General features: G+C 35.5%; 1 protein-coding gene across 2 annotated transcripts in view; it reads right to left on the bottom strand.

The window, feature by feature from the left end:
• Positions 1–13,029, bottom strand: part of DOCK4 (dedicator of cytokinesis 4) — a 221,497-nt gene that overhangs the window by 125,589 nt on the left and 82,879 nt on the right. For both annotated transcript variants that reach the window (XM_018919599.3, XM_018919601.3), the window contains exons 4-8: positions 12,462–12,517; positions 10,740–10,836; positions 8,916–9,064; positions 7,451–7,535; positions 5,632–5,783 (exon numbers count right to left, since the gene is read on the bottom strand). In XM_018919599.3, coding sequence (XP_018775144.1) covers positions 5,632–5,783; positions 7,451–7,535; positions 8,916–9,064; positions 10,740–10,836; positions 12,462–12,517 — 539 coding nt within the window. The remainder of the gene's footprint in view (positions 1–5,631; positions 5,784–7,450; positions 7,536–8,915; positions 9,065–10,739; positions 10,837–12,461; positions 12,518–13,029) is intronic.

Below are 13,029 nucleotides of genomic sequence, written 5' to 3'. Positions count from 1 at the left end.
AAAGTCTGGAGAAAAGTACCATCTCTTCCTGTCCCAGACAAATGAAAAATTATCCCAAAAGAGTATTTACCTCTAGATTAGTAAAGTTGATAGAAAACCATTCCTATTGCCCAAAGTGGGTGCTGTTCTCACTAAGTTAGGTATAAGCAAGGCATAACAGCTCTTACCAACCCAGAGAAATCTTTAGATAGAAAGTCTGAAAATAAGAAACCTTGAAGCATCACTGATTTTTTCTGCCACTATCTGATACCAGATTTCTGCTCTGGGGAAGTGCCTTTCAAAATCAGTTTTTCACATCTCATGAAAAACCTATTATCTAATTCTCAGTACATGTTGGAAAAATTATGAGCATTTATACATGCTGTTAAAGATGAAAAAAAATTAATTGAGAGTAGTCTAGCTATAAATATACTTAATTTTTCTTTTATTCATAGAATCATAGAATGGTTTGGGTTGCAGCATACCATAAAGATCACCTAACAATGATCTATTCAAAACACTAAAGGAATACTAAGATATATTATCAAAACTAGAATAACTGTTAAATGATTTTACGGCTTTAGTTTCCATCTTTTTATTTATTTTAAAAGGTGCTATCCTAAAAATGCACGGGTAGGTCCTACAATGAGAGCACCAATGTTTATGTTTAATTAGGAGAATATTCCTTAACCATATACATTGCCTACCACAACATATCTGCTATATTTAAACTAAAAAAGAAAAAAATTCAACACAGTGAAAGACAGTAAATATGTACATATATATATTTATTTATAGGCTATTTTTGATCTGACTACCCTAAATCTTTTGCAAATATTTAAGAGCAAATTCAGAGTGCTTTTTCCTATAGATTGCACTCTTAAGGGCTGTTGTCAAAAACTCACTTAACTAACATTGAGAATTTATATCCTGTATGATTTCTATATCAACTCTTTCTGAACTTGAAGCCTCAAATTTTACTGAGATCTAAAGTAGTGAAACAGAAAACAAAAAAGAAATAAGATAGATTCACAATAAAATGACATCAGGGTACACTGAGCAGGTCCCTTAATCAACACCATCTACAGATCCTGAGGAGCTATCCAAAATCCCTAAAGGAGATGCAGGTATTTCCCCAGCTGAATTGATTTTCCCCACCTTTCTAAGTTTTGCTTTCTAGGTTAATTGCATCTCCATTAACTAGTTGCTCTAGCAACTAGTTAATGGAGATGCAATTCACACAAAGATCTTAAATTTAGATGCCTTTGTGTCTGGATTCCAATCCTAAAGTCCACTTATTCATCATGAAACCTTCTGAAATCAGACAAAAAGGAAAGCATTGGTCTATGTCTTAATCTTGACATTTACTTGTGACTGCAGAAAGATACATCCATCTACACAGATTCCAGAGATGATGCTGGAGGTCTGCTCCTCCCCCTGCATCCACCTGAAGACATACTTGTACCTCATTTCAGCACTAATTCATGTCTAGTGAGGCACAACTACTCAGAGAAACAAAAGATGATGAAGAGGAGCAAATTCCGAATTTAAATATAAAGCACTTTGGACGTTTTCCAAAATTTATTTTTAAATAAAGAGGAACAAGAGTGCAGTGTAGGTGAAGAATAGATTTATATCAGCAGGTGTGTTTTTCTTCTTAAAGAGGAAAAAGACCCATGTCCAACTTCTCACTCTGCCTTTGAATATTCAAACTATCTGCCAAAGAATCTGAACTGTCTCTTAAGCCACAGCAATCTACATTAATATATTTTATAAGCTGTAAAAGGAATTTAAATTACTATTGTTCTCCTTTTCCACACCTGCTTGTCTCTACAAAGACAAACAGTACCTACATTGCATCATGTTAGAATCCACTTCTGCCAAGAATAATTACTAAATGTAGTTCCTGTGGCAAAGCACATGGGTCACAAGAATTAGAGAGAAGTTTTGTGCTGACATTCAGGCACATAGCTTTCAATTTGATATCTAGTTTTTTTCCACTTTATCCATCTGTATTCTTTTAATCTGTTCTTAGCAAGTAATGATTCTATATTTCCTTATTAGACACTCAGTTCTGGTCCCACTAAGCCAATGCAACACACTGTGCTTTCTGCTCATACCTTGGTTTGCCTCAGCTGTAACAGAATGCTTTTTTTCAGAGAATCTATAACAATATCTTGTACAACAAGAAAAAGTTTCACTCTCTTTCATTGCTCAGTAGATATTTTTTAAGTTTGATAATTTCTTAATATTGCACAAGAAAACTATAGTTTAAAATGGGCTAGGGAAAATCCTGTTCTTGTGCTATAATGCAAAGTTTAGCTATCAAACCATACATACATTTCTTATGTTATGAAGTACCTTTTTTCACCTTGCTTTCCAAAGCATCGACTTTTCCACAGGGTTTTTTTCTTGCACTAGTCTGGACTGGAAATAGAATTCCTTTTTGGAGAGACTTTCCTCACCTCAGTATCTACAACTGCTGTTCTGTTTACTGTGATACTTGAACAAATATTGCTGTTCAAACAGTTGAATGTGTGATACTGATAACATAGAACCAACAAAAGAAAAAAGCTGAGGAAAAAGATATCTAATCAGTTAAAGAAGTTAACAGACAATGTTTCTTCTAGTCCTCCAACAATCTTTTAAAGCTGCTATTTTAATTGTATATACCTGAGGTTAGAAAAAATAAAATAGATTTATTAGAGATAGATCTATTGATGTAGAGAGAGCTTACAATTGCAGGTCCACCTGAGAAGAAGCTAAGCAAGTTTTAAGAAATTGTATTATTAAATGTGAATTCTTTACTCTCTCCAACTGAACTCTTCAAGAGGTTACAGAGCTGACTTCCTTCATGTCAATTTGTATGATGTAGACAATGAACACTCTATTAGGCATTCAAACAGTCTTAAAATAAACAGGATTACCAGCCTGAGGAAAGCTTGGTACACATGCAGTGCTTGCAAAATTTAACATATAAAGCAGCAAAGTCCAAAGAAATAAAGTCCAAAAAATTCTAACAACATAAGCAATGGTTTGGAGAAATACATTTTAAGTTATTTATAGTCATATACTTCTATCTTCACCTGTGCTAGTAACAAGCTTCATCTGTTTTTTTTCATTACATTATTCTACAGGACCAAGAACAATGATTTGGGAAGCCAATGGACAAATGACACAGCTAGGTCCTGACAGATCCCAAGGTGTAGGATCACACCTACAGTACACACAGCTCTTGACCAGCACTTTTCCTAGAAACGAGCAGAAGAGTCTGAGTATCCAAGCTGCTCAACTCCACTGCTGCCCATCGGCTTTGGCATCACTGCAGGACATGAACTGTGGGGGCTGGGGACACTGCCTCCTCTCATGCAGCATCATCCTTCTGAGGGAGATTGCTCATGTCAAGCGTGCATCAGCAAGGGCCTAAAGATCTCTGAAATATCCCACCCAATTGTATGGAATAAAAAATAGACATTTGTACCATACTGCTGTGCAGCACGACCAGCCAGCTTTGGTTTAAGTCAGTAATAAACCAGTCAAGTCACTTCCACATCTATCCAGACAGACCATACAAGGATCCATCCTGGACAACTCTGCATTCCAGAGTTCATTCTGTGATACAGATATACCTTGCATTTAATTTGCTCTTGTGAAAGCTCGCTTAGGTTTAGCTTTTCCAGTATGTTGAGAAGTTTCTCTTTGTTTCTTGGGAGGGTTTCTTTGTTGTGTTTGTTGGGGGCTTTTTGTTACAGTATGGTATGTTTGTTTGAATTGCAGATGGAGCAAACTACCCTCACAAAGCCTATCCTGTCACTCCCCCCATACCCTAGGAGGCAGTTTGGATTTGTAACACCACATTTCTTCAAGGTTTGCCAGTAATGGGATGAGGAAGTTCACATCAGCTGAAAACAGATTCTGGAGTCAGGAATCAATAGCTAAAGGTCAGATCACAGCAAGCACGTGAGAAACAGCTCTAGAATTTGTGCTTTCATGGAACATGAAATCAAATCCATTTGCTTTCACACCACCACCACTGCCTTAACCTTGTTTTCAGCAATCCATATCACCTCAAATTGATTTCTGTCAACGTCTGCAGCTCTCTTGTAAATCTATCACCTGCTGTGGCATTCACTGAGTGAACACAAACAACATGTCCTGATGCACATTTAATTCTCAGAAAAGACAGGAAATGGAATTTTCGTGACGACTCTCTGAAGGGCAGGCCAGAATGAAATGTCAGTATTTAACAGCTAACACTGCAACACTAGCTGTGTATATGTGATCTCACTAACTGTAAAAATTAATGTACTCAATATACTCTTCCTTCAAAGTACTGGTTACTTATTTTGCCTGCACTGCAAAGCACAAACATATTTTTGTCAAATTCAGCCCAACTTCCACATAGCTCCCCAAACTCCTATTGCCATATTTAAGTCAACAGCTGTGGAAAGGATTCAGGCTGGGGAAGCTCACGGAGCCTGCTGTGGGAGGGCCCCCAGGCTGGAGCAGAGGAAGAGTGTGAGGAGTCCTCCCCTGGAGGAGGAGGGAGTGGCAGAGACAATGTGTGACCAACTGACCACAGCTCCAATTTCCAGTGCCCTGTACTGCCAGGGTGGACAAAGGAGAGAAAATCAGGAATGAACTTGAGCACAGGAAGAAGGGAGAAGTGGGAAGGAAAGATGTTTGAAGTTTTGGGTTTATTTCTCATTATCCTACAATGATATGATTGTTAATAAATTCATTTTCCCCATGTCAAGTCTGTTTTATCTGTGATGGTAACTGGTGAGTGATATCTCCCTGTCCTTATCTTGACCTGTGAGCCTTTTGTTCTATTTTCTGTCCCCTGTCCAGATGAGGAGGGGAGTGCCAGGGTGGCTGTTGCTGGCTGGAGGCCAGGGTCAACCCACCACACCCATCACCACTGCACAGCCATTTAATGGTTCAGACTTCCTGGCGTATTCCTCAAACGGAACTTGCTGAGCTCTTGCACTAACTGTACTCTCCTCCTGTGCTCATATTTATTAAATGCACACTGGCTCCACTACTAATCACTCCCATGTTTTCTCTCTCAGCCAGAATTCTGAAAATAAAAGTAGCTATTGAATATTTTAAAAAACAAAGGTTATCAGGTCTCTCACAGAATTTAAACTCTAGGACAGATTGCTTTTGACAGTTTCACTGGAGAACCAGCACCTTCTCAACAGAAGTAAAGGCTCCTTTATAAAAAATATGCTTAAGTCACTAACTAAGGGGAGCCCTCCAATCTCATGTAGCAAGGAGAATTTCTCTTATAAATATTACAGAGAAAACAAAATTTCAAAGTTTTGAATGTACACTGATTAGGAGAGATGAAAACAGGGATACTGAAAAGTTACTATTCTGTATGCATGCATGTATATATACTTCTATACAAAAAAAAAAAAACAACTGGAAGTTGAAATAAGGCAGATGTATTCATTTTTGTAAACCTTAAATGACACTACAAACCGTTAGACATAACAACTGAATTTCAGAAGGAAGCAAGATATTGGCATGAAACAAAAGCACCTTGACCTTGTTTCTAAATGTGGAATTTGTTACCTGGATCAAAATATACAGTACTTATTGTAAAACTTATGTAAAATCAGTATTTAAATAGAAATCATATGCTACCTGATGGGTCGATTTTCTTTACTATCAAAGAGTGAAAAGATTACTTCCAGTTCCTCTCCCAGATTGGAACACATTAAACTCTTCATCTGAACAAAAAGATGGTGGCTGCTGGCTGGTACTGGTGTGTCTTTTTTTCGATGACGATGTTCCATCTAAAAATACCACAAAAACAGTGACCAGTTTGAGTCAATTATAAAATTCTCCAAACAAAAAGAGGCAAAATATGTAATGTAGAACTACTTTCTTATTCCAAATTAGTATTTTTTTAAATTTAATACTAACTTGTATTTTTTCCTTTCTCTTTTTTCCCTTTTGCATCTGAGAAGGAAAACACAGGGAATTTACTTTCTCAGTGTTACACTTCATCATAGTTATCTCTAGGTGAAAAACAGGAATCTCTAGAAGTTTGGGTTTTTTTACTCTGAAAGTGTGAAGCCACTTTAAAGCTATAACAACATGGTATTTCTTAGCTGGTTTAAACAGTTAAAGATTTGATATTCCACTATTCAAACACACACACAAAAAAAAAAAAAAAAAAGCTTTTGCAGAAGACTGAATACCAGTATTTTAAACTAGGGAAAAGCAATCATACCCTCATTTTATGGTCTCTGGCAAATTGCTTTGTACAAGCTAATGAATTGTCTTTATTTGACGTCGCATTTTATACCTCCTGCTTTTTAGTTACCCATTAAGAGAAGGACAATATTAAGCTGTAATATCCCTCTCTCACATTGTAACAAAAATTATTTTAAACAGCAATCTTTCTAAGCTACATAGTCTTCATACTGAGGTTATCTTTTTTCCCCCTTTTTATTTTCCAAAGTTCACTCCATGAGTGCCATTACTAGTTTTCTGGGCTATTTTTCCTCTGTATGTTTCTTATTGTGATTAATGGTTCCTCACAATATTTCACCTAGTGCTTCAACAGGATTCCATAATATTACATATCACTTTGAAATTACTCAAAGGTATACTGATTCTAGCACAAAGAATTTACTATTAGGCTTGACACTACAAGTCATCAATACAAGTAAAATACAATTTAAAATTATTACAAAAATACGTATTTATTTCAGATCAACAAAAATTGTGGGAATTATGTTTTTGGGGGATTTGCACTTCAATACAAAAGTTATAATAAATAAAATTCAGCTTAAATACAAGCTTAGTCTTAAGCACATAAGGCTCAGAACTGTGTATCTGTAACAGCTGCAGTACTTAAATAGGAGCCAAAGCCAACGTAAATGAATTGGCAAGTTTTCTTAGACCTTGCTGGAGATTTAATCAGAAAAAGAAATATCAGCACTGGTTTTAGTAAATCAAGATGGGCATTTACACCGAAAGGAAAGCTTTCTTATGCAATTTAACTGCTATTTACATTAATATATTAGAAAGTACCAAGAGCCCAGTATAATTAATTATGACAATATTATACCATTATTATATTTCCACAAAGCTTATCTCGACGGGCTCATAAGCCAGGTAAAGCTCTAATGCTAAAGAGTCCCATAAGCTTTTATTGATTATTAAATTCATATTAACATGATTTTAAAGGTATATCAGAAATCAAAACTTTTAACAAATAACATTTAAGATAAGCACATGTGCACAGACAAATTTGATATGATACCAAGGAATTGCATAGAGATGTAGACATGACATAGCTGTTCAAAAAAATTTTTTTCTTATAGTAAAACTCATTACATTATGAAATGCCAATTTATTGGATCAGAAAAGGTACATTTGGTTAAATAAAAGAGTGGCCAAACTATCAGTATGTAATTTGATAGCAAAAGTACCAAACATTACATTCACCTACCAGCCTGTAGAGCTCTGTAATGCTGATCTCTTCAGGATCCACCATAGCATATTCTTTTCTTGGAACTAAGTCAAGTCCCAGTTGTCTGTATGAGAAATGGAATAACAGTAAGTACCTTCTACTTTCAAAAGAAACAAATTAGCTCTCCACGTGTTTGCTGTTTATTCCAATAAACAATGCCCACGTTAATTGGTACTCTAGAATTAGTTGACTTTGGTTTTATTTTGATGTATTTTGGCTGTAACCACCATTCACATTTGACTCATTCCCTTTCTCCTCTCTGCAACATGAATACAATGTTTTCCCACCATTTTTAAATCTGTTTCAGAGAGTGGACATTGTGCAATGGACATTGTCCTTTGTACTGCTGTGAGCATTTCAGTGTGAACGCACTAGTACTGTCAATTTGAATAACAAACACAGAAAAAAGATAAAAAGAAAATCCATCAAATGCCAAAACATCAGCTTATTTCCAGTTTGGAGTGGATGGTATCAAAGATGCTTGCCTGTATCCCCTGAACAAAATAAGGAAATGAGCTTGAGTCAACAAGAACACAATTTATTTCCAGCACAGCAGCAAGCAATAATGTTTAAGAATGCATAAGGATACGAAAGCAGTCATGCTGCATTTAGGAAAATTCAAAAGATTATAAAGTTTTTCAAAAATATGTTTTAAAGAGCAGGGACTCTCCATGTCAAAAACCTTCACAATTAATTCCTTTCAGTTACTGCAAAATTCTAGGCAGACAGGTAATCATACACATTTAGTCACAACCATTTCACTCTGTTAGGTATTTATGCTTTCAGACAGCTGTAGAAACCCTGGAAATTCAGTTAATTCTACTACTGAATGTTGCTTCTTTTAGTTTATTTATACATTTATCTGTATAAATGTATAAATATGCTAAAGAAAAGACACTGGAAGCAGCACCTAAATGCCAGAGGGTGTTTTAACCATTTTCTTGCTTAAAAAAAAGTAAGATAATAAAATTTGTGTAAGCTCATTTAAGTTATTCAGACTAAAGAAAGATGCAGAGTGCAGTTGCTGGATGTGTGTTAGAGCTGCCTGAGTAGGAACTAAATTGCATGGCAAATTTAAAAAACAAGCAATGTCAACCAACATAGTTTCAGTTAGAACACAAAGTTCTGCTGAATGCATCATCCAGGCATCATGTGAATTGAAAAGATGTAAAATGCTGCTTCAGATATTCCAGTCTAACTGGAATAAATACTATCTTATAGATAGCACTGCTGCTACAAAAATTACACTGATATAAAAAAGCAGAATAAAACAATTACCCACTTTTCACTGTTAAAACATAGTGGACAAAAAAACAATGAAGAATAAAGTCCTTTGGAAAAAAAAAATCACTTGTTAGAAATCTGTTCTTTATTTCAACATTGTACAATGAGCCTAAAGAAGTGGCTTTGCAATAGCATCCTTGCTTTAGGTGTATTGACTCACTCGTTGCCCCAGTCCAGACGGGCAGTGATGTGTCGCTTGACGTCCTTCATGCGGTCGTGGGTGAGATGGCCAACGAGCACCTGCCTGCGCAGGTCCAGGATCTCATTCATTATGTGCCACAGCCGGTGAAAGAGATCCCCCTCATTCCTCTGTGAGATAAACATATGATTGCCCCTGCATCACCTGATAACCAGGATATCAGCTTGTAAACTGAGAATCCTTATAAATACATACATGATGAGGAAATTAGGAAAACCCCTTTTTCCCCTTGCTTAGTCTTTTATTCCCCATCACACTGCGACCATTTTACCTGCATGTGAGCGTGTGCATATAAAATAATTTCAGAACTGCCACAGACCTTGTCTATGCACCACACCCACGCCAATATTCCAGTCCAACTCCTTGTGTCTCTCTCACATTAAACTAATCTAGTGCACACAACAGATATGACAAAAATTCAACAAAAAACATTCATGTGTTGCACAACACAGCGTTGTTTTATTCCAAGAGTATGTTCATTCTGTGCTGCTGTCTCATCCAAACTGAATATATCATCTGCATTTCAAGACTATTTAAACTCATACACGTAAGGGATAGAAAAAGCAATAGCTCTGAGCATTCAAACTCTGAAACACAGTGCTAATTTGTTTTAACTTTCCCTTGCATTGATATAACTCTACACACTACCACCTAATCACAAATAAATAGTATCACACAGACAGAATCTTGTGCAGACAGTTCTTTATCTAACTGTGAAGTAGGAGAAATTATATGACTATGACTGCTTTGAAACCACATCCTCCTACTCTAATTATATACCAGCTAGGGGCATAACAATTTCCCATAAATAAACTTCTGTTCTGGAAAAATCTATTAACTCTTCCTTTACTATTTCTTAGTTTTACATAGTTTTTTTGAGAACCTTTAGCCTGAGAAAATTACTACAACCTTCATCTAAGTGATTCATCACTCAAAGCTGAAAGAACACTCCTGTTAAGGTTTGTTCTGTTAATTCTCGCCAAAAACCTTAAGTCCATTTCCCTTTTCCTTCTTCCTATGAGTAATAGGCATAAAAATAAAGTTCAGCTACTTCTGCTGCATAAGTTAAACCTAAAATTCATTTAGAAGTACCATTACTCTCCATCAACAACTTTTATATTCCAAGCACTCTGAAAAATCACAATTTGATAAATCTGCTCTTTTTACTACACATTCATTCACTTCATAAGCTCACTAAAAGGACATTAATTTGTTGTTTGTCTTGGCTTTCTGTCTCGAAAGGAAGAAAAGCAGGGTAATTTTGAACATGCAATAACAACAGCAGTGAAGAAAAACGTTGCCCAAAAGAGAAGCAACTGCTGTAACAACAAGTGGGAAATATGAATAAGCAAAAGAAAACCAAGGGAAGAAAGGTCATAGAAAGAGCTCTTGAATTAGAAACAAGAGACAAAAAGGACTTTGTAGGAACATTATAGAGAGCTATACTGACAGTACGTTTTCACAATTTTCCATCAGACACTAGGGTATAGAGCTTTCATTTCTGCAGTCAAAAAACCAAATTGAATAAAAAGTAATTCAGGTGCATCTTTGGTCCTGGTATCTGATAAGTTCTACTGAAGTATATTATTATTATTCATGTGACTTCAAGAGACATTCTAATAACACTAAAATAAGATTTCAATGTATTAGTGAGCCAATTAAAATACGAACTGAATATTGTGGTTTTTTTCTGAAATATATACTTCAACCTAACCAGACCATCTAAACAACAGTGCACCTTTTGAGATGCCATTAAGTCAAAGCAATATTCTTTAGGGTACTTACCACATAGAGTTGTTTCCACATTGCTCCCCAGTCTCTTAGAGTTGATGTCATTTCTGTAATAACAGAATCTTCTGTTGGAATAACCATTTCAAATTGTCTGTAACATGCAGAAGAACACATGATATTGCACAAGCATTACCAATCCCTTTGCAGTTACTAATATGTAGATTTCCTACTGCCAACAGTGATGTCTGCCAACCTACACGTGTGCTCCTTCAGACCATGGCACTTTTTATTTGTACATTTATTGAATCCCCATGGAAAAACTTTGGGTGAAAAATCCCCATGCAAAGTCTTGGCACTAGAGAACTCAAGGTGAGGTTTTTTACTATGAGATAAGCATATAAAAATCGACTTTCACAGCAGAATAAATCCCATAGTTTCCAAAGGGATCTTGACACTTCAGCTTTTCATGCCTGGATTACCTTTTTCATGATATCTTGTCTCTCCTTCTAAATTAACATAACAATGTGACAGCTCTTGGCCGTGATGTGCAGCAGGGAACATAGCCTGAATGGGAAACTAACTAACAAAGGAAATAGACGCAACAAAGATTGAAATCCATGCAAATACTGTCATGGTGTCCAGTAACAAAAATTATTCTGCCTTTAAACTTTATTTTATTGTGATAGTTCACAATTTCGTTTCACTGAACCTTCAGTTTAAGCTACAACTTTAAAAGGAAAAAGATCTTAGGGCATGACAAACCACATGTGGCTGTAACTTCATAGAGGACCACAGGGAGTTTAACAGTAATGTGGGGATATTTTCACCTGTGAGAATGAAACTTGTTATAGCATTATTACAGTCTTCATCATTTTTTCTGCCCATCATGAATAATGGATCTCCAACACACTCATTTATGCTCCCAAAACAAAGGTCACTTCATGTTCAGGCATCCATCCATTATGAGAAATGTCCTTACCTAAACAGTTTTCAAACTGTTTTGTATCAGATCTCTACTAATAAATCCAAATAAAGGATAAAATATGAACAATTACAAATTAAATAAACTGTGAAAAAAATTGTTAAGGTCACTGACAATTTTTTAAAGTTAGGTTTGAAATTTTTAGAAGTGATACCGTCAAGGTATCAAGATTTGTACATAAAAAAAACCTCATTTTTTTTAAGTCAGACAACTTGAATTCCAAAACAAAATTTAAAACCTAATATTAACCAATGACTCAGGTTTTTATCAACTCTTCTAAATATGAAAAAACAACAGCTGATGTCAAAAATAAATACTGGCTCTCCATCACCTGAAGAAAAGGAAAACATTTGTCTAGTCATTTACAGGTTTAGCAATATTCTTTGCCATTTAATAGATACATTTTTTTAATGCTTTTTTTGTAAAATGGCAGCTGGTAGAGCTACTGCCCTCAAAGAAAACAGCAGGTTAAAAGACAGCTTATGCACACAATAATTTCTTCAAATTAGGGCAATGCCATTTTCAAGCCAAACTTTACATAATTGTTTCCCCTTTTCTCTAGACAATACAGAATGATATTCCTAATTGCACTCAGTGTCTTTTTTGGATACAGCATTCCAATTTTGTGACCATGCAGGAGTATCAGATTAGTTAAAGACAACCATTTCAAGTGCTCTGGCAGAAAGCTGAAGATATCATAGCATAACTAAATTATTTACTTTATAAGCAAAAGATTTTTGGTACAAGTAACTGACCATGTTTAAATATTTGAAATCAGAACATTTCACACATACCCTTTGTTCTTAACACATGCATTCTTCAAGTGAATGTAGTTAGATGGAAATATGCCCTGAAAAATAAAAAATGTTTAGGTAAAAAGTCCCCTTATATGAGTCTGGCTTTCCATTTAGTACAAGTCAATATGCAAATGCATGCTGAATTCAAAGTCCTCCAAATAATTAACAAAAAACACACACAAGGAAAGAATGCAATAAATACTCAGTATTGTTCTAACAGAAACTAAAATGCCATATTCAGTAGAGTTTAAAATCTTCAACACTTCATAAAATTAGAAGATAAACTCATGTAGAACATGCAGAAGATTGTTTGTGAGCTCCCTTATGGAACACTGTTTTATTCATTATTTCCACCTTGATAAGGGACAGACCAGCTGTGGGGGATAAAGTCCTATCAACTGCATCTTAAAAATAAGGATTTTTCAGACAGGGATTTTTAAAATTAAGCAGAATAAATGAAGTTAACAATAATCAATAAAAAGAAAGTCAAGTAAACAAATCAAAATGGAGTCTAGTTTGGTGGCTGCTCTGCCTGCAGTGCACAGGAAAGTTGTGGTAGATGCCT

The sequence above is a fragment of the Serinus canaria genome, chromosome 1A (assembly GCF_022539315.1).
Source record: "Serinus canaria isolate serCan28SL12 chromosome 1A, serCan2020, whole genome shotgun sequence".
Taxonomy (NCBI): domain Eukaryota; kingdom Metazoa; phylum Chordata; class Aves; order Passeriformes; family Fringillidae; genus Serinus; species Serinus canaria.
The sequence above is the reverse complement of the archived record's forward strand: the minus strand, read 5'-3'. Positions and strand labels throughout refer to the sequence as shown.